The 22,872-nt window shown below is 38.5% G+C and overlaps 1 protein-coding gene and 1 non-coding gene across 2 annotated transcripts; one reads left to right on the top strand and one right to left on the bottom strand.

Annotated features, from left to right (window-relative positions):
* The first annotated feature begins 1,194 nt into the window (after positions 1 to 1,194).
* LOC145769736 (U11 spliceosomal RNA) lies at positions 1,195 to 1,330 on the top strand. The gene has a single exon (XR_014289060.1). It is a non-coding gene; the product is annotated as a U11 spliceosomal RNA (small nuclear RNA).
* A 2,507-nt stretch (positions 1,331 to 3,837) lies between these two features.
* On the bottom strand, positions 3,838 to 21,255 carry LOC145769274 (mitogen-activated protein kinase kinase kinase 3-like). Its single transcript, XM_082580860.1, has 17 exons — positions 20,940 to 21,255; positions 20,314 to 20,460; positions 19,788 to 19,889; positions 19,218 to 19,355; positions 17,182 to 17,313; positions 16,407 to 16,480; positions 16,107 to 16,246; positions 15,556 to 15,643; positions 15,017 to 15,078; positions 14,750 to 14,848; positions 12,012 to 12,160; positions 11,490 to 11,615; positions 10,399 to 10,570; positions 9,889 to 9,951; positions 9,636 to 9,702; positions 9,043 to 9,181; positions 3,838 to 6,418 (listed from the first exon to the last, which is right to left on the bottom strand). The coding sequence occupies exons 1-17, from the start codon at positions 21,018 to 21,020 to the stop codon at positions 6,326 to 6,328; spliced, it is 1,872 nt and encodes a 623-aa protein (XP_082436986.1). The 5' UTR covers positions 21,021 to 21,255; the 3' UTR covers positions 3,838 to 6,325.
* Positions 21,256 to 22,872: the final 1,617 nt, after the last annotated feature.

Raw genomic sequence — 22,872 nt, 5'->3', positions numbered from 1 at the left:
GAAGTAGGCCAAATTTGACAAAACAAATTTTTTATGAATTTTAACAATATAACTGCAAACATCTTCAATATGTTCTTTAGAAACTGAAATTAAAGTACGTTTGATGACGTAGTTTTACAAAGCTGTGCAAAAATCCTGACTTCATTGACCTTAGCAAGTTTTAGCTTTCAGGTTTTAATTTTTTCTAACAAATAAACGTGACACCGTAGCTTCTCATAAATAACAACGTCAAATCGCGATTGGGAAAGTGCTGATTAGCCTACATAGTTTTGGGAAAATATTAAATGTTCTTTCTGAACTGCAACCTATCATATCAAAAGCAAATAGGCTACGCGTGAAAAAAGAAACTTATTGGCCTTGGTATTTTAATAAGAAGCTGGTGCATTTTTGAAATTGTGACGTGACAAAAGCCTCATTGTCCATCCCACGAGTTGCAACTGACTTGCGTCAACGAGCGTTGTGGTTTCTTAAATTTCACCACAGTGTCTTAGATCCGCTCTGTATTTGATGTGGTGGGTGCTGCAGACCTCAAACGACTGTTAGTCTGATGTGCACTGCGCCAAAAAACGATTATGAATCATAAGACGCACAAAAGGCATTATGACTTCACGTGCCCTACATTTTGAGAGGATGACACCGTTCTACATTTAGCCCGTAAAAATCATAGGCTACAGTTACAAATATTAAAATACTGAAAACATTTTCATACTCATTAGACTAAACATTAATCGGGTGAAATCATTTAGTAACCAACAGAAAAAATCTTTTTGTTTAAGCTATTTTTGTAAGTTACATGATTCCCAAAATGGAAATAAAATCGAATTTCTATCGACCAAATCGAGTAATGTCAGAAATGGACATCAGAAATTTCAAAACTCTTCTTCCCATTTGAAACATGCAAGTTTAATTAGGGTAATGATTAAGTCTTCGTTGTAATATTTTACTGTGTAGGAATAGCTTATGGACTGCATGAAAGAAAAACTATACTCAATCACGAACATTTGCGATTATAGAAAATTACGGATTAAAACCATTTCTACTTCATTTGTCTGGTTGAGTACCGTAGCTGTTTTTTGTGCCATTTAGGTACCACAAACTAAAAAATTATTTTTTTCTGGCATTAATTACATTATTTAGGTACCACAAATGTAAGCATAATTTTATTATATTTATCATCTCATACTGATGTAACCGTAAAAGGGCTTTCGTCGTTGCTGGCGCGCTGTTACGGTCTTTGGGCTGGATCAGTGTGGAATCGCAATCAAGAGATTCCGAAAGCGTAATTTTTATAACTTAGTGGCTGTTGGTTGCCGTTAGCACCGACGCCCGTAATAACTTCAACATTTCTTAACAAAGTACGTAGCGAGAATACTCAATTGCGTTGATCATCAAATACCGGTAGTTTACAAGTCTCGCTGGTACTAGTAACATAACTCGCTAAACAGATTGAAACTACACGTAAGAATTGGCCAATCAGAACGAAGGCCTATATTTTGCCTTTCTTTTAAATGTTTTATTTACATTCAACGATACAGGCCATAACATACATGCAGCCCCTGCCCTCTGTAGGTCAATATTAGGCTATTGTCCATTCTAATTCTCTGTGTCACTGACTGAGAGCCACTTCGAGTCTACTTTTGCGCATTTGCAAGTTCAACTGACGTTTTGATCAATTCTTGGCCATTTAGCGGCAAATTTTTAAGTTTGGCTTCAACACCGAGTAACTTATAATTAAATCAATGATGCACAATCCGAAAATAAATCTTGGGAAAGTAAAAAGGGAAGATTGCTGATATGAGTTTGCTTCAATCGAAATGGCATTATCCAAATCAATTAAAACATCTTTCCCAGGCTCTACAGTTAACCACGGCTTGCGCTGACCTTTTTCGAAGCTCATTTGACGTCACAAGAAGAGCTTACAGTGAGTTAGCCTTATTCTGCGCAGTAGAATAACTTAGGTTCGGCCGGCATTCGCTACAATATGCCAAAACAGTGATATTTCTTACTCCTGGTTGATGAAATGTAGCACGCTACTTTGACAAAAAGTAGGCTACCGCGCGCTACTACTACTTCTGCTTATGTTTTAAACTGATACTTGGAGTAGCCTACATTCAAGTAGTCTAGATTGTAATTTCAATTTTCTTTTTATTCAATTTTTTTTAATTCCATTTCAACGTCGTTACGGAGAACAAGTTTCAGATGAAATTTTATTCTTATTCTCCAGTGTTTCCATCACCAACCTCTAAAACAATTTACTTTAAATTGGCAAGTAGCGCAAGTAATAGTAATGCCCACCTCTGGCTGCCAGTAACCTAGTGAAGTTATTAAGTTATATTTTAAGAAAACGTTTAAAAACTATTTCGATCTGCACAGATCTATTGTAGGTCCAGCAAGATCTTGATTTACCACTAAACCCATAGAAGAGCTGGGTTTCATGGAAATCTTAGCAGAGTAAGAATGGATGCTGCTTCAAGCATGCTTTATTGTAGCCGCAAACCAGGCATTGTTATTATCTTGTTTTCAATACGAAACTTATTGACAAGAGAGGAACAAAAACGCAGTAGCGTAGCCAGGAATTTTGCAAGGGGGGGGTTTTGGTCACCCAACGGCGGGGGGTCTGGGGGGCCTCCCCCAGAAAATTTTGAAAAATTACTTTGAATTTGGTGCATTCTGAGAGCATTTTCAACAAAAATGTGGGTACGAATATTCCTGTAAAATGGTGCTGTCCGGTAGCATAGCAAAAGCATAAGATCATGTTTTCTTCGGCATTTTTCGGAAAAAAAGCTAAATCTCTGTGTTTTCTTGTTGCTAATTCCTGGCTGAGATGTTTGAATGTTTGGTATTGGCAAAACTCGCTCTTTTATTGCAATTTTGTTTAAAATTAGCCAATTTTTTTTTAGACTGTACGCGTGATAAAGGGGGGGGTTGTAACCCCCAAAACCCCCCCCCCCCCCCTTGGCTACGCCACTGCAAAAACGTGTAGACGAGTTTCAGAGATCCTGAACTGATTTACTGGGAGACAATAAATAACTGTTTTGCATTTTAAATGCTTTGAAAGGTTTTTGTGTTGATCATTTTGATGAGCTACTTTTTAAAAGGCACAGAATCAAGATGTGACGCTTTCGTGTGGCAAATATATAAAATAGCACAATCGGGTTGAAGCACAATCCTAAGTCATTTCAAAGCTTTTGAAGCGATTAATCACACGCAACAAATCGTTTACAAAGCCGAGCTATGGTGAATTCCCTTGCTAGGTCACGTCACGCTTGAGTAACTACAGTGCGGAAGAAACGTTCATTTTCATTCATAAATTTTCTCTCGCCAATAGCTTTTAACAGCCAGCATTGTGATAAGCTATTGGGGTTGATTTCCGGTAATCCAGAATTAACATCCATCGACCAATGCTTTGGCACGCAATCTAAAAAAATAAATTGCACAGCCATCGCTTTGTGTTGCAAGGCGGCAGACATAACACTTTCAGTCACAAAAATTACTACACCAATGTTCAGATGTCGCAACATTATCTATTTTAATGGAAACAATTTAACAGTTAAAGGGGGTGAGCGTCATTTTTTCCACGTCGGGGGCCTTCAAACGGGGGGCCCGGGTCACCTCCACCACCCCTAAATCTGGGCCTGCATAAACCTACTTCGCGCTATAAAGGGTAACATTAACTGACCTCATGGGGGGGGGGGGGGGGGGGTAAAAAGCTGATAGGATCACCGTGAAAACGCAAATCCTGGACATTTCAAAGATACAAAATTCCTGCTGCCCTATCACACTGTTGACAACCTTCAACTTGATCAGCAAATGACAAGATTCTTAAATATATCAAGTTATGGTTAGTATAATTTTATTAACGACATTATGGTTGAAACGTTCGGTTGCGGAGTAGGAAAAGAGGAAGTCGAGTAACTTCACTCAAGCTCGATTTAAAAGCATCAAGATAAAACAAGGATTCAATTATTTAGCATCTCATCCCACGCCATGCAGGGGTGACAATGAAATCATCCTGCAATGAGTTCTAAAATACAAAGATTTAACGATTGTGATAAAAATAAACAGAAGCGTTTTATCTGTTTCCGACGGCAATTCGTAGTCAATCCACGCCTGGGATGAAGCAAATCGCTTCGAAGGTGACAACTATAATAGAATTACGTGGGATAAACATAAAACAACGTTTGATCAACGAAAACAAAAGGTATGAGAAAAATAAGATCAACCAAACCATATGAACTTAATGCTGCCACCTGATCGCGGAAACGACATTGAACATGATATACTTTACATTGAAATAACGGATTAACACGTAGCCTACTTGTAATTGATATTTAATAAACAAAACTTGCAGCGTAGACTTCAGCAAACCTAACATGACGTCATAGTGACGAACTTATTTTATAGCATTAGAAGCACCAGTGAAGTTGAAGCATGTTATTTGTCCAACAAAATAAACACGTTCAGTTACGTTGATTTGTTGTTACCACTCGTCGCGAATGGGATGGTTAGAACGTGCAGTCCACCCCGTTGATCGAACCGGTTTGGATTAAAAGCAATGTGGTCTGATTAAGCTCTTCAGTTGACATCACAGTATGAGTTACCATATCTCTGGTGAAACATCCCAGACAACAAAATCTGTATTTTTACATTGATTCAACGTCTGCAGACGTTGAATCAATGTAAAAACAGCTGATTTTGATGTCTGGGATAGGCCTGCTTGCAGGAAGCAACTCAAGCAAATGCTGCCAATTGTAGAACCGTAGCACAAATGATAACACTCGTGTCGTGAATAAAACTACAGAGAAAAGTAATATTAATCATATGTTGCAATAACCGACACAAAAAACACGTTATTTGACAAATGTTTTCGTTTCAAGCTGGTGTAGGTGTACCTGGGGTGTGCGGTAGTGGACAAATTATTGTTGCACCAGTGGCTTCTGCCAGATGTCGTAACAACTCGCCCATTCTGTAGCGAGGGGCGTCAGTTCGAGTAGTTGGAAGTAAAAATCGATTTGAAATTTGTGGCAAACTATTCTACATTAATCGTTCAAGCCGTACTGCGGTGTTTCAAGTACGAGAGAGTTTTACAGAAATAACCCAAACCCCGTACTCGTTGAAGTTTGACTAAGTTTAAATAATTTTATAAACAAAATAAAAACAACTCGAAGATTTAGTTTCAGAAAGAACAAAAGTGTTTCACCTTATACAAGCCAGTAGATTCATCGGCAGCTGGTTTGTCAGATAAAAACTTCTCATGATGTTGACTGGATTGCTCCCACTGGAAACTTCCCCAGACAGCAAATCAGTCATTTTGTGCATTGGTTGTGACGTTCCCAAACGTTGAAGCGATGTAAAAAAACGACTGATTTGCAGTCTGGATTTGCAACCACAATTTCTTACAGTTCGCTAGCAAGATTTGAGTCTTGTACTGCATGCGGTCACCACAGCAAGTGCTTTGCATAAAACAGTGTCATTTTCACGATGGGTGCACGTAAAAACAACGCTATATAACATTCTTACAACATGAGCATGGTTAGTTGAGACTAAACAAAGACACAGTTGAACGCAATTTGTGCATAAAACATGATCCTGTGCAACGCGACGAAAAGAAGAGAATTGTACTCGTAGAGACCCATCTAACATGACAAACGCGTACTTCGAATGCCACTATGATGACATAAGAAAGCTTGCAATAGCGCCAGGGGTTCTTTATGATGCAGTTTGTAGTTAAAATCTAACTCAGAACTCATAACACAGAACAAGATAAACAAAGTTAAAAGAATGAACTTTTTAAAAGAAGCAATGTTCACACGTATTGTTGCTCACAGCAACGAAATGTGCGAATCTTCATTGTCTGGCTGATGGGTCACTTTATAGTTTGCTCCAACACTTATGAGGATTTGTAGCGAAGGAGAACTCGTTTTTACATCTTTTTTGTTTAATTGTCGCATTCTATTTAAAATCATGGTTTTTAGTTTTACGCCATCTTGAAACTAAAAGACTGGGTTTATGAAACAAAGCAGTTCTAGGTAATTTTAGACCAGCGGTTCCACGAGGGTAGCAGGCCTTGCTGTAGAAGAGAGAGGTTTGTTAGGTCAACATCAACAGATTGGTTCATTGCATTACGTTGATACAACGTCTTTATACGCAGTGAACACTTGATGGTAAACATGAAATCAGGAATCTGTTATTACGATTTAGCTGAGGCCTTATTTGAATGATTATTATCGTTGAGCAAGTTGTGCAGTACATGACTTTGCGCAAACAGTCATCATCCGTACGCTGCGAACCTTGGTGTCTATTTGCCATCTGGTGATGGAAAAGTTCAAAAGTACTTGCCACAAAACCACGGATGCTTGATAAGCTCGCTTGCGTAAGGCCTCTGTTCTTTGTCCAAAAATATACGAGAGAGGAAGCCCTGGAAAATACGACTTGCTTATTTTTGTTGTATCTTTTTTTTTCTAGTAAAAAATGCTATTTTTACCTCGTTTCAACGTCGGCATACGTTGAGGCGATGTATAAACATTAGGGTGTTTCATTTTTTCACCATTTTTGAAATTCAAAATGCTTGGGGTCTCATCTGGTGGTATTTGGGGAAAAAAGTTTACACCCCAAATTTGTTTCAATTATGACGTCATATTGAGGTGGTTCACGAGGTTTGAAATTTTTGGGCCTCAAAATCTCGAAATTTGGCCGTATCTTCGGAACCGCTCATCATAGATCGACAAAATTAGTATCAAAATGCGCAGAAGGGTCGGTTTCCTATACCTGATGTAAAGAATATTAAGGTCTATCTGCTTCAGAAAAAAAGTTATTTCAAAAAATCTTATTTTCGGTCTATTTTCTCCTGATGAAAGAGATCAGGTGATCAAGATGAAAATTTTTCTGTATTTTTCTACTTTTAAAAGCTGTTATTGCGTAATAATAGTTGGTGTTAAGGTTTCAGTACTGGACTTGTCTAGTCTTGCTATCTGGTTATAAGCAAAGCCCCGTCTTGCATTGCTCCGGGACTCTACTTGGCGCCGTCCACAAAAGAAATGACATGGGAAAGATATATTTCGTTTATGTGGAACATGCATTAAAGGGTATGCATATCATGACCAACTTCATCATTAAAATAATTGATCAGTCGAGTATTGACTCCGGACTTTTTTTCCTGTGTTGAGAGCAGTCGTATCAGTCATGACTGAATATACTTGGGATAGGTGAACTCTGCAAGCCTTCTGGATGATGGTGCCAAAAATCAGTTCTGCAGTGACCGACACACTTTTGGGAAAAGATTTAACAGCAAGCACACTTTCGTGCTTCATGCCATTATCATCAACAAGTTGGCCCAAGAAAACGTATCGATCTATTTTATCGACAACATAACTGCATGGCAGAAGCTGAGTTGAGAAGGTTCTCACTTTCCATCAGAGATTTTTCTCTCTTTTTTGTCGTTGGCGGTATACTGTCGAAGGTGGTGCAGCATTGCAGCCACTTGATCTTTTCCAAGAACCGACCTCATAAGATCTGACTGCTGGCGTACCGAAGTCATCCTACGATCAGCAAGTACACAACTTCTATCATTTATTGAAAAAGAATGTACTTTATTGTACACTTTTCCCCAACAGCTGGTTTCAGAGTCTCGTATTCCTTATCATCTTCCCAATTCATGTCACCATCAAAGTCGCTTTCGCTACTGTGTAGACATCTAACTACTTCATTTCTTTTCCTCTGTTTCAAACATAGTAGTGCCGATGCTTTGGCAGATTGTATGCCAGAAGTGCTAGGTTTCTCTGTTTGCTAAGCACTTGAAGACCAGCTTTGTTCAATATGCCAACTACATCTTTCAGCAGTGCATCTTTCAAATCTTTGAAATGGGGTATTTTCTTCAAAAATTTAGGATTAGCTTCGGCTACTTTCTTCCTCAAGTAAAAATACTGACTGACTATATCTGAATTAAGGGGAAGCACATTTCTCTCCAATTCCTTGAAGTTTTGCATCGACTTACTAATACCTGACCTTAATGCCATAATGACACTTAATCTAAAGCAGGTGAGCAGCATACCTGTTCCTCAATGGCTACATTAACTTATAATAGTAATACCTTCAAATTACCATTTCATCTCTTGCAAAACGAACAAGGACTATTATTACGCAATAGCAGCTTCTAAGATGGAAAAATACAGAAAAACTTCTTATCTTGATCACCTGATCTCTGTTCATCAGGAGAAAATAGACCGAAAATAAGATTTTTTGAAATAACTTTTTTTCTGAAGCAGATAGACCTTAATATCCTCTACAACAGGTATAGGAAACCGACCCTTCTGCGCATTTTGACACTAATTTTGTCGATCTATGATGAGTGGTTCCGGAGATACGGCCAAATTTCGAGATTTTGAGACTCAAAAATTTCAAACCTCGTGGACCACCTCAATATGACGTCATAATTGAAAAATATTTGGGGTGTAAATTTTTTACCCCAAATACCACCAGATGGGACCCCAAGCATTTTGAATTTCAAAAATGGTGAAAAAATGAAACACCCTAATAAACATTGCTTATGGCAGGCTACGTTAATGAACATGTAGATAAAGTGAACAGGAAGACCAAGAATTTGGGTGCTCAATTCCAAACTTGCTGGTTCATGTCATCCCACGTGTTTTCGGCGTACGTCGAGAATACTGTACATATTTCTACGTTGTACAGACGCTTACACTACTCGGCAACGCAGCGGGTACTTGTCAAACCCACAACATCCTTCCCCTGTCCAAGGCATAAGGGGTTCTGTCTTTTACCAACCATGAGGCACAAACGGTGTCTTGAACCACATGCTAGGGAAAATGTTGAGCAGCCATTGTATTGATTGGTCAACTAGTTCGCGCAGACCATCAACTCCATTTGGCGCGCAATGAAGAGAATATAAAGAGAATACGAAAGAACATTCAAAGATCACCGTTGCCTCCACTCAAAGATAACAGATCACTTAATAAGCCGCATAGGCAACTATAGTAGGCTTTCGCTTCAATTGCTGAATATTATAAAGTGGCTAAGACTTACTCTCGCAACAGGAGATGCGCTAGGTGGCAGTGCTGGATTAGTTGGTTGGGTAACAATCTTGAAGAGGGCTGCCATGGCCTCAAACTCGTACCAGGGGGGTCGTGTGGTCAGCATTTCAACAACCGTGCAGCCCAAGCTCCTAGAAAGAAGACAACGCGTGATATGACTGATGATGACGACACAAAGTCCCATCGAGGGAGGAAGGCGATCAACGAGCACGCGCAACGACAAAGATCATTGTAGGAATGTTAGGTAGGAATGTTACACGCTAAGTACGAATAAAACATGATTACACAGTAGCTTAAACATCATTACGAGAAGAGAGATAGACAGCATTAGCGCTAAGAAACAAGTTGGTATTCCCATTGCTATGGCAAATTTCAAACATTGGTATTTTGCTACAGAGCAAAATGCCAACCCTTGCACAGACTCGAAGTTCTATGTTAACAAGTTCCTACAAGTCACCATCTGCTTCATACAATTAGTTCGTGCATTTATTTAAAGTCATATAAGACTAGCAGCAACTTCAACATCCCAAAATCGGGCATTATGCCATGAAAGCACTCAAGTTCACGTGGAAACATCGGACTCACCAGATATCTGCCCGCCTTCCGTATCCTCTTCCTTCAATCACTTCCGGGCTCATCCAGTAAGGAGTTCCTGTGCGGAATGACATGCTAACGTTAGGGGTGGCACGGATATTGGAATGCACAGAATTCCACATGTTTCAGAAAAACAGCCACGACGTTCAAAAGGATCGGCTGATAGAAGTTTCAGCAGCTTCAAAGCAAGTTCAAGCCAATTTAAACGATTCACAAATTCTGATTGTTACATCAACAAACTTACCGATAACGGTTTGTCCCGATGACGTCACAATAGTTTGAAGACGCTTGGCTGCCCCGAAGTCGCCTGCACGATAAGTATGACGTCACAATCAATGAACAGCATTGCACAAATCTTTAGAATGGGAACAAAATGAAGAAAAGAGTTAATCCTACATTTGAATAGCCGATGTACTTGTTATTATTAATATTATTCTAGCTGTGAACATTACATTAATGCTCGGTCAAGTCTAACTCATCGTAAGATCTCTCACTTTGACCGCCACGTTACCATATAGAGTCTTATAGACCTTCCAGATATATGCTTTGCGTGGTTGTTTAATGTCGCCTAGTCGACTTTGCGTGAGCCCTTCAGCACCTTGGTACAGTCCGTAATACAGTTTAACAACTCTAAAATCACTAATCCATAATGACTTTGCTAGAGCAATATAATGATATTACAAAATCATTAAGATTTACTCAGCGTGAAAACACAAATGAATGTAAACTAATGATTTATCAGTTCATCGCTGACCTAGCTTGACATTCCCTGACGAATCTCTGAGCACATTGGCCCCCTTGATGTCCCGATGGACAATGTGGTACTCGTGGAGGTAGACCAGCCCCTCTAGTATCTGCCGGGCGTACTTGCAGGTTACTTGCTCGGTGATAGCCCCATAAGCTTTAATTTCGTCTTTGACGGAGCCCTGATACATCAGTAAACTTTCAATGTGTAGGACGAAGTATGTACATGTACATTGTACTTGTACAGTTTCTTTGAATGGTTTCATATCAAGAAAGCTAGCAGACATGCGATAACAAACCACCGTTGTTGAACATCATCAATTACTAATCATATGTCTACAAGTAAAGCAACCGGTCCACGTTGAAACAATGTAATTTTACTGCAAAGAAAGTGAAACTTTCAAGGTCTTACTGAACTACAACAGCAACAACGTTCTCAGAGTGGATCCTTGTTTAACTGCTATTTAAACTTTACATTTATTGAGTTCCATTAAGGATAGGGGATCTCCTGACTACGAAGCAGCAGGCCAGCAATTCTCGATCAAGTATCAGTTCAGTATTTTTTATTAAAAATGCATGGAGAATCAGCAGAGCCCTATTTATGGCATATGCATTTCGCTCTACAACTGTAGATCATCATTAGTGCCTAAAAAGCAAACATACGAAAGCATTACCTAAAAGCTATTAACTGGTATAATACTTGTATTTGCACGTATTGCTTTAGTCATTCGACTCTCAACCTTGCCTTTGCTTTTGCGCATTGTCTCTCATCATTACTTTGTCATAGTAGTTAGGTTCGTGTAGTTTAGTTTAAATTTGCCTATAATTTTTTACGCAGCCTGTAAATTTTTACGCAGTATTGTACCAGTTAGTCTTGGCGTATCTTAGTTAGGCTACTGCAGATTCATTTATTTATTTATTTATTTAGTGATAGCTTTTAGGTAATGCTTTCGTATGTTTGCTTTTTAGGCACTAATGATGATCTACAGTAGTAGAGCGAAATGCACATGCCATAAATAGGGCTCTGCTGATTCTCCATGCATTTTTAATAAAGAAATACTATTTAAACTTTTCATGCACGTTTGGAGTATCCCAACCTACCCCCGGCATAAATTCCATGAAGATCGATAGAGTGGCAGTGTCTTCGGAGCATCCGTAATATTGCACGATCCTATCGTGATGGAGAGTCCTCAGAAGTTCGATCTCGGTTTGCAAAGCTTTGATTTCCTGAATAAACGAACACAAGCATGAACCATTCATTGCTACTTTCCTGTCAGCTGGCATTATTTTGCTTATGGAAGTGCAAGTCAAGGCAAAACACAACTTTAACAACCTTCTTGTTGCTGAGACTCATTGTGGTTCAATGACATGATGGATTAATGAATACCGATCCAATGACATACACTATAGACTAAAAGATGCGTTTGGATACGAAATGTTAAAGAAGTTTTAAGATTTAAGAAAAACAAGCATACGATACAATACTTTGTTTTAAGAGGTTTGCATGTAAAAGCACCACTGTTTTCAGCATTTTAATCCGCATGTTTTAGTCGATGTGTATTTCTGTGACCTAACAATATTTCCAACTACGTGACAACGAAACCAAGGCAGTCACCCTCTTACCTTGGAAGCATCGTGGTTTTCACTTTGAATTTCGACTTGTTTCACAGCGAGTTCTCTTCCTGTGTCTGCGTCGTATGCCAGGTAGACCTTGCCAAACGCTCCGTGTCCCAAGACCTTCCCTTTTCGCCAGTTTGTTGGGGCTTTAGGGGCTGAAGTTGTAAGTTTAAGTTAAGTCCCTTATAGAAAGATACAGTCACACACGCTAACAGGAAGCAATGAGGTACAATGCTACCTTTCCGGGAGCAAGTCTTTTAGGCGCTGACAGTTAGGCGCTGGTCTAATAGGCGCGCACACTGTGGCGTCTGGATATTTAGGTGCGGAGCACTGTGGCGCCCGGTCATTTAGGTGCTATTCCTAGTAAAGTCTGTAGATTGTATCAGCTTGCCAGAAAATTATATCCTGACTTCCGTGAGTGAAGCTGCTTAAACCGGCAATGCTTTTCACACAAAATGTTATATTGAACAGAAAAATATATTGTTGTTTTATTTGTTGTTAGTCCAGGTTTGCGTTGGTGAAAGCTTTATCAATAAATCATTCAAGCTTCCGAACATTATTGAGTTCATTTTTAGTTAACTCTCTCGCGACCACGGACGTATACACACGTCTTGGGATTTTTGCCATGATGACCAAGGAAGTATCCCCAAGTATCCCTACGTCCAAGGTTGAAAGGTAGCCTATTTCAAGCAAAAAAATGTAAATGATGGCAGATAAAATTTTTCTCATGTGCAGAATTGTTTTGGCATTCGATTAAACTACATATATTTTCATATTATTGTATCATGCTTGGGTAGTAAGGATTATAATGAAGTAGGCTACACTTTTCTGCCAATTTTTAATTTTTTTAGAAATTAGAAAAAATACCGTGTGGAAAGTTGCTAGTTGTACATTAAATGTTTTAAATTTTATTGCAAAGCTTTGCATCTTCGGATAGCTGAAGATGTATGCTTTCATTTGATGTCAAGATTGTGCGTCTATGTCGATCACATGAGATATTTTTACGGCGTAAATACAACAGATTTGTGTGAAAAATGTCTGGTACTATTTAGATTAAACGTCTTGACCTCGGTGGTTGCGAAAGAGTCAAATAATAACTACACTAAACATCAGTAAAAAAAATATCATACCTTGGCCTATATTGAAGCGGGTGGTTAAAATTTTATTACATGTAAACTAAAACATTACATGTAAACTAATAGGAAAATCTATCTAATAGTTTTTAATGTAGGCTACAGTTTTTCAGGCTATAGCTTAACCGCTTTAAACATCTCAAGTTTGTACACACTATAGCATTAATTAATCAAAGTTGTGCGCTTTTAAACATTTTGAAAGTCATTTAACAAACAAGCACTGGTTTACTATTGACCTAGTCAAGAAAAGCATTTATGTTGAAAAATAGCCTACCTGAATACACTATTACTCAGCGCTGCCACTCAGCATTACTCAGCAACTTCACTCACTGAAGCCATGACCAACAACGCACACGCATTAACAAAACAAATTTTTTTCCTGTTCAATATAATATTTTGTGTGAAAAGCATTGCCCTACGCCCCTACCTGCCAAGCTGATACAATCTACAGACTTTACTAGGAATAGCACCTAAATGACCGGGCGCCACAGTGCTCCGCACCTAAATATCCAGACGCCACAGTGTGCGCGCCTATGAGACCAGCGCCTAAAAGACGTGGACCCACCTTTCCGGAGGCACTGCATGATATTGTATTCACTGCTTACTTTCCACAATGTTGATTTCGTATTGAGTGGTGTACATTGGGGATTTATTAGGCCGATTTATACACAGCAAATAACGGGTCTGCTACTATTCGGTGAGTCCGATTCGGTGAGTTCCTAACCTCTAAGCCCTAACCCCAACCCCTAAACCGGCAATGATAATTAGGCTACGGTACCCGATAATTAAAAAAAAAAATTGAAAAAATCCCCCGTTAAGGTATCGGACTCACCGAAATGGGCAATTCCGGCAAATAACACCTAATTCACAAGATATTTGAACTTGACTTGATCAAACATTTCAAAAATGTTTTAATTTCTATCTGCATGTATTATATTGCTAATCAAACATTAAAGGCATACTAAAGGAAAATTTCAAACCGGAATTAAGCATTAAAATGAGTAAACTGAACATTCAAGAATACATTTCAAAAACAATTACCCAAAAAAATTTGTTTTCAATGGCGCTGGCAAGGCCCAAAGTCCAGTGTTTCATTTATTTTCATTTTTTTCAAAATGACCAAAACGTGCAAACACAGCTCAAGAATACGTCATAAAGTCCAGCAATAACAAAAGCCACGTTACCAATCTGATGTTTTGAGCGAACTGTCTGCTGTTTTGATGTTAAAATGTGCTGTTTTGATGTAAATACATACATAGCCTACAGTCAAATCGCCCGCAGTAACAATTATTGCGTGATCGGTTGATTGCTAGACTTTATGACGTAGACTTTATGACGTTCTTTACAGTCGCACGCTTCGTTGCTCAGGCCAATCTCGTTTTGAAAGCTCTGACAAAAGCACGCGCACAATGGTGGTCAGACCGCAATGGGGCAAAATTTTATTGAAAATCGTTTTATGGTAGCATGTTAAACACAAAGAACGTGGAAAATCGCCAAGTCAGGTTTTTCCTTTAATACCCCTTTAAGCCTGGAAAATTTGCAATAAATGTCTCGTATTCAACAGATAGCTATGTGTCAGTTTTATAGCCGAAATACAGAAAACAAACTTACACTTGACGAGGAATGGAGCTTGGTGGTTTGAAATATTCCCTTCCAGACCAGGGGCTTCCCCTGACCCGGTACTTTTTCTGTGTTTTCGGGGATTATAACCTGAAGCAATGAAATGAAGTACTAGCAGGAAAACACAGACTACTGATAGCCAAATCCAAATGTGCTTTTACAACGTTGTAGGCATAAAAAAAAATCAAGTGCACACTCCTAGTGATATATTCCCACCTAACGGAAGACAAAACATTCCAATAGGATCACACGACAAACCTGAAACTTGGTTGTGCAATTCTTCTAAATCCAATCCGCTGCTGCTACTACAATTGGAAGACCTGAGGATAAGCAGTTAAGCATGGCAACAAACATCGATACCGTTATGTGACTATCGCGCGTTTGCGATAATTCAACTACAACACAACTGATGCGTGATTCAATGAACAAGCCAGAAACTCGCAGTAAAAACAATTTTTGAAAGCAAAACCAGTTACTTGGCTAAAAATGCAGCACTGTACCTAACAAACTTTTCATGTAGATTGTAGATTATAGATAAAGCATTAAAGCAATTACAGTAGTAGGGGCCTAATCAACAAGACAGCTCAACTTCAAACGTTACTTTATAAGAAACAAAAACAGTTTAGTGATATTTTGACCAAGTATCAGATCAGGCTTGTGAGCTAGCAAAAGTCAGATACATGTCATACAGTCGGTTTCCCAAGTGCTTCAGTTTCGATAATGATTGAAAGAATGGCGTAACTTATATAAGACGGATGTCGGATACCCTTGCCTTGGGAGTCAGTCCATGTACTCACATATTAGTTGTAGACGAAAACTGGGAGTTGCTGGGAAGAAAGCTGGTGCTTTGAATGGACGGACGGATGCGCGGGAAAGTGCGCGCGTCTGCATTTACACATCATAATAATGAAGATAAGACAACTAGATTTGTAATATTTTCTAAAACTATAATAATAACCATTTTATTTTGAGCCCTTTGTAACAGCAGATACTTGGATTCATGAAATAACCGAAAGCAGGCACTTACTGAACAAGGGGAGTGAAAACATACAGTGACTAGGAACTACAAGGCCAGACAACAGATAGCTGGGCAGTGGACACTGGGCAAGTAGCTACAGAATCAGCTGCTCCCACAAATATTCTCATTTAAAATTTACATCTTGCCAGTGATGAGATTAACCGCTTGTTGTTTCCAGATAAGAACTTTATTTCAACACTAAGAAGATTTAAAACTAATTTTATCAAAGTAAAACGTGCACATAGAAATGAGGCGTAGCGATTGAACTCAGTAACTAAGCGATGTCAAAAACAACAATAAACGGCCGAGGGCCAGTGAAGAGTAACTGACTTGCAATTTTTCGTTCTTCTAAAGATAAATTGTGAGCGTGTAATCGCCTGGGGTATGTGCCCCCCTTTTTATTGGGCTCTGAAGTATCCATTTCTTCATCCGGGTAACCAGCTCCCCTTAAACCACTGTGCCAAGGATCTCTAAAAACAATTATATATACATTGGCAAATGTATTTAATATCAAAACAAAAATAGTTTAATAATATTATAATATTAATTAATATTAAGTTTATTAATATTAATTGATACTTCAATCCCAAGTTTTTTTATTGACACACAAACAAGCACAAATGAACTCACGAGGTGATTTGCGGACTGGACAGACTACTATCGAGAGAGGTGGAGCTGCTGTATGCCATGGATGGGGAAAACATCTGCAACGCATCAGGCAAGAGTGGAACATCAGACAAGGGTGCAGTAATGAACTAATGATATTAAGATATTGCCTTTGAATCTTCACTTTAGATGATATTATAATAATAAGAACATTTACGTAGCGCCACATCCACAGTGTAAACTATGCTCCTGGGCTCTGTACATGACAATGGTGATAATTAATATGGTACTTTCAGTTATAATGTTCAGTGAAATAGAACCTTTTCAAGCGAGCTTTGAATTCATTTAAATTCTCAGCTTCTTTTACACAAATAGGCAAACAATTCCAGCAACTGGAAGGAACAACTGGGAAGGTGCGATTTCCATATTGTGTTTTATATGAAGGGTTGCACAATGCACAAGAGCAATGGATGTTGAGAACGCAAAGTTCTGGCAGGTTTATAATGAACAAGCAAAGTGTCCAGATAGTTCGGAGACAAAACCATGGAAAACTTTATAAATTAATAGACATATTTTGAAGCGAATACGATACAATATTGGAAGCCAATGCAGAGACTTTAGTATAGGAGTAAGATCATCAAGAAGACCTTTGTTATTAAGGAATTATCGTCAAGTAAAACCAAAATCCTTCAACCGAACGCGAACTTTACTGACCGCGATTTATTACATTAATTTCGCAGTCGCAAAGGTCTCTAAAAAGATTGCTAAGTGATAGTGCTTAAGCGAAGTGAGGTCTTACTGTGGTATCGGGAATGAATTCTCCTTCGCTGTTCAACGAGGTTCTAGACCCACGGTGGCGCTGAATTTCTTTTTCATCGATTGTTCCAGGTGGAGGGGAATAGCGCTTCCGACGCCCGCTCCCGGATCGTCTCTGTGAGATAACAAAGAATTGCTCCACAAGTGTACAAAGAAAATGAAAATAGTTGAAGTACGATACATTGCTTTCACGAAACCAATGGGACGCACGGCATTACTATCGAGCTGGTGTATTTCATCGTTGTCCGATACAAACTCGTTGGCTTAGTGGATGGAGTGTCAACGTCTGACTAGGTGAACATGGTTTCGATAGCCTGTGGAGTGTGGACCATGCTAAAGACTTTTAAACAATTACTCTAAACTTCATTCCTGCACGGTACTCGGCAATGAGGGAGTAATATGCTCGGCTGCACCTCTGTACGACCGCGTGGAGCTTTGTAAAGTCCTGCAAACAAGGCATACCTGCGATGGATAAAGCGCAATGTACAAACGCAGGTTACTACATCCTCGTATTTGGAGTGAATGTTATTCAAGGCTTTGTTTGCGTAGTTTCTTGGCATTGCAGCACTCGTCCTGTGCTTAAATACGTTGGATGCATACACATAGGCGCCGACTTTTCAAAAAACCTTGGGGGGCGAGAAAGGTGATGACGTTATAACCATAACGCTATTTTACTCAATTAAAATAGTCTTTGATTAAGCTTACTGTCTTGTTTATATTGACACCTAGGTCCTAGGTCGCAAACCGAATTTATTAGAACCGCTGCTTGAAACGATTAGTTTTACGCATGCTGTACGCCTAGTCGTAAAAATTTTGATATTGTTAGCTCATAATTGGAACAGTTGGAAAACAAGCCGATTCATTTCCTTTTCGTGCGAGTGAATAACAACGATCAAGACAGTGAAGTTATCGAAATAAAACGCAAAAAATCATGATCTCAAGTAGAGTAGAAACCCGCTATCAGTTTTATTAACCTCGTTTTGCTAATTACTTATTTTCAAAGTGCTAACAACGACAAATTGTTTTCTGTTTTTTATCAAAAGTCTTTACTCTTTATAGTCTTTTATCGAATACCGTATATACTCGAGTATAAATTGAGATGTTCGCAAGTGATTTTCACCTCAAAAAGACAGGTTCAACTTATACACAGGACAAGCTGTTGTCTCCAGCTCGGCAGTTTTCAAAATTTTTGCTGGGACGAAATCATTGTCGACGTAGATTACGGAGTGTGTAATGGCGTAGTCGTCAGCTGAAGTCAAAATTTTGAATACGTTTATTTGCAGTCATTCAAACTTAAGTTTCAAATTTAATGATTACTTGTCAATTCTAAACCTTATGCAATGTTAAGCAATATGCAAAGCTCACGAGACAAAAACAGCGGAAAGAGCTGTTTTAATACATCAATTTTTTTGTTTTTGTGTGTAGGATATAATCGTTTTTATTACGTAACATTCCATGATCGTTGAAGTTGATGTCAAACCTTAGCGGCCGCATAAAACAATGATGTCAGTTGGCTTGGTGATAATAGCGGTAAGAGACGTCGTTAAGGCAGGCAATATCTGCGACCAAAACCATTGAACACCTTTTCTTTTATCGGTTTTCGATTTAATTCTCACACATTGCTAACAAAACAATGCGTTCTGTTGAATCATAATTGATCTCACAGCGGGAAGACCTCGTTGAAAATAGCGCGTCTAATTTAGCTGGTTTAGTTAATATTGCAGTGAAGAGTTACGTGACTATTCCAGCAGCGTAAGTTACTCTACCATCTACTTTGAAATTTCCATACGGTATGAGAAAGCCAGCTGCTGTTTTGCGGGCAAAAGCAAGGTAGGCTATTTTTCGCTTTCGGTATTCCCTAAGTCCGTTTAAATGATCTAAATCTCTTTTGCGAAGTGTTTTATCTTTGAAACAACACTTGTAATAACCATTTTTCTTGCCCCTCAACCATAAATTTACGGGGGGCGCCGCCCCCCGGAAGTCGGCGCGTATGTGCATACATCACAACATTCCACTCACTTCTGAAAACTTGGACGGGAGATGAGGTTCGGCGAAGGGTGACGTCACTCTCGGATCGTAACTGACTGGAGATGAGGATGAATGACCTCTGGAGGTCGATTCAGAGATCAACATCGATGAGTCTTGGGCAGGAAGACCCTGCAAAAAGCATGCAAATTAACATGCTAAAAAGTCTTTTTAAATGCAAATCTCTTAAAATAGAACATTGTGGCTGCTGTGTATAGTTCAACACCATACTTGTTATCGTATGCTTGTTTTTCGTAATCTTAAGACTTCCCTAACGTTTCGCACCTTAACGCATCTTTGGTGCCAATAGTGTACTGTATGTCATTGGCACTGTATTGACTACTACTGTATTCTATCTTTGTCATTGAATGATGGAGAGAAATGAAGTTACACATGTTAGGCGATGTCTTAGGATTGACATAACCAAAAGCAATGCTTTATAAATTTTGACAATGACTCTTCTAGCACATTTCCCAGACACAATTAACTCTGTTGAAACTGATATAAAAACAACGATTGGTAACGAAAGAAAAGCATTACAACGGCAAGTATCGTCAGACTCACGTGGTCTATGAGGGAGATGCGAAGATTGCGAAGATGAGAACTTCTGTCCATCAATTCAACCACATGATCAACATTGCTTTGGCTTTGTATCGGAATCTGGAGCTAGAAACATAACTTCCATCATTGATCATAGCAAATAAATGAAGTGCACGATTTGAAATAGGTCTTCAAGCCAAATTGTGCTTGAAAGGCAACTTGTAAAATATTCAAAATAAATCACGTACGACGACCGGTGAACGCCAAATACAAAGAAAGTAATCGGTGATAGCAATACCTTGCATTTCTGAAGTTTAGCAGTTTTCCAAAGGGGGTTTTAGCCATATATATACTTGAAAATTTAAATGAATTGAAAACTTTCTTAAAAGCAATATACTTTTCTAAACATTATGACTGAAGGTACGGTAATTATTTCATCATCATCACCAATTCGTCATGTAGGTTACAGCCCCCAGTAGCATATATTTCACTGTAGTGTAGATTTAGCGCCATACAAATGCTGTTATTATTTATAATATTTATGGCTTACCTCGTTGTTCACGCCAGTTGTAAAGAGCATGGCAAGATTCTTCCCATATATCCGCTTGACCATGCTCTGGAGGTGATCGTACGTTAGAGGTCTCTGCAGCTGAACTATTCTCCGCTCGCTCTGGAATTCGAACTTGATTCGAATTCCCTGGAATGATAAAAACTCGATTGTTGCTCGTACATCGAATAGCATTGTGAAATCTACAAAGTAGCTAACCATCTATTCTATTAGTATTCTAACGCATAATTACAACAATAAGCCGGTAACAACGGCTAGAATGGCGTAGCAAATCTACTGCCACAATACAGATACGTAACAGTGGAGTGAGCCATGTTACAGAAGCAATACTGAAATGTGAATTGAGCAACGCTACAGTAGACACATCCATATATACATCAACATTCAGCAGCTATACGCAACTTATAAACTATTAGTGTTAATAGAATCTTACGTGCACAAAATATATTGTATCCTACTATGTGACACTTGGCAGATTTCCACAACACAAAAAATTAGCATTTTGAAAAAAACATACTGTATCATATACCAGTATCAAAGTGCTGAAATTCCGAACAGTAAATAGAGACATCCGAAAATGGCATTACAAACTTCAAAACGATAATTACCTGCTTGGGTTGTTTGACTTCATACTGGAGTGCAGACAGGTCGTTGAAGATTGAATTGAGGGGATCATTCATGGGGTCCATGATTTGTCTTCAATCAAGATCTCAGTAGAAATGATCAGAAACAGTGACTGCTAACTCTGGGATGAGCAGATTTATCAATTTCAAAGTATCCTTCAAGACATGCTTCCTTCAAATGATGAGTCACAATTCCATATTTGCAAATATGCAATCGCCAAAAACTATCGTTGCAGCACAGTATCAGTTCAGTAAGCCATGGATAAAAAGTTACTTAGTTAATATTTCCTAGAGCACATTTAGTACTGCACATAAAACAAGGCATAAAAATATCAATTTTATTAAATTTAGCCTGATGAGCAAGTAAAACACAACTCTAAATATTTTAGTTAAAAAGTTTGTGGCAATCTTGGATCATCACTGCTGGATGAACCTTGATGAATATGATAAACCTGACACAGTGATCATTGCCATCTCATAAAAGCAATAGGTAGGAACATATAGGGCAACAGAAGGTCGGTCTTCATCAAATGCAAGTGTTATCTCATCTGAAACATTACTTTGCAACTAGATAACCGGATTTACAAATGAAACCGGTTATTTGGGGGGCAAATAATTGCATAGTTTGCTTGATTGCTCCATGATCACAAATTCAAATTTTAAACCAATGAAGAATCGTATAACTATAAAGCCAATAAAATAATTTGTATTGTAAACTAAGTATCACAAACTGAATTTGCTCAAGCGTGAAGGCTGACTCATTTCTTCAAAATTCAAAACAACATTATATAAAAGTTCATTTCAGGATATCTCACCACATTGTAGAATCCAGAGCCATACCAAATGTTAAGGTAGGGATTTGTAGGGATTTGTGAAGTCATTAAGGACCCGATCAAACGAAAATGGAAGACGCCATACTCGAGTTTCACCCTTGCTTGGGATCATGTGTTTTGAGCGGGAATCGAGCTTGTAAATTCCCATTAAGTTGTAAGTTTGACTCCCACTCAAGACGCATGAATTGGCTATGCACCACTGGTGATCCCAAGCAAGGGTGAGACCCGATTATGGCATCTTCCATTTTCATTTGATCAGGACCTTAATAATACGAAATAAACTGTTGCAATGAATGTTGGCATGACAAATTAAAAAGCAATCAACCAATTACACAGCATAGTGCACTGCAAACTAGCATGATTTATTCTATAAAAACGACACAATATTTATAACATGAGACAAAATTTTCATTGAGTGATAAGAAAAATATTACAAAATCAAAGAAGAATATATATATACACTTAATGTTTTACTGATGCTTTATCCTAACTGTATGTGAATGTAATTCCTTGAAGGAAAAAATAAACAAAACCTTACATTCCTTACCTTACCCTATCACTTTCAAAACATCATCACGTGAAAAAGATCATCAATCAACAATATTTCAAGTAGACTAGTGCAATTGACAGCATGCATAAGACTCCTTTGTTATTCAGCATTATACGTGCAAACCGACAGTGAGAGTATACACTAGACAGTAGTTTGCTATATGGGAAGCAAACTAAATTCTAACGCACATGTTTGTTGAGAAACGATGAACAGTTCTGAAACACTGTATTTTTCACATTACATGGTGTACTTTTAAAGAACTGAGGAAGAGTAGTTGGTTGTGATAAACAACCAAATTTTGTGATGAACTGACATTCGGAAAACGAACGCATTGGATTGAAGTGGATTCACATTGTTCGGTTTAGTGTGCTCAGTGAGCACACATTCACAGTATGGAAGTTGCTTTCGACACAAAATCGAATAAGATGGCTACTTCACAATATTGGAAACATAACCATGATGGAAACGAAATATATTTATCACTCAGCCGGTTATTTTTCATACAGTTTCAATTTTACTCACAACAAGATGAAAG

This window comes from Aplidium turbinatum, chromosome 4, assembly GCF_918807975.1.
Source record: "Aplidium turbinatum chromosome 4, kaAplTurb1.1, whole genome shotgun sequence".
Classification (NCBI taxonomy): domain Eukaryota; kingdom Metazoa; phylum Chordata; class Ascidiacea; order Aplousobranchia; family Polyclinidae; genus Aplidium; species Aplidium turbinatum.
The sequence above is the reverse complement of the archived record's forward strand: the minus strand, read 5'-3'. Positions and strand labels throughout refer to the sequence as shown.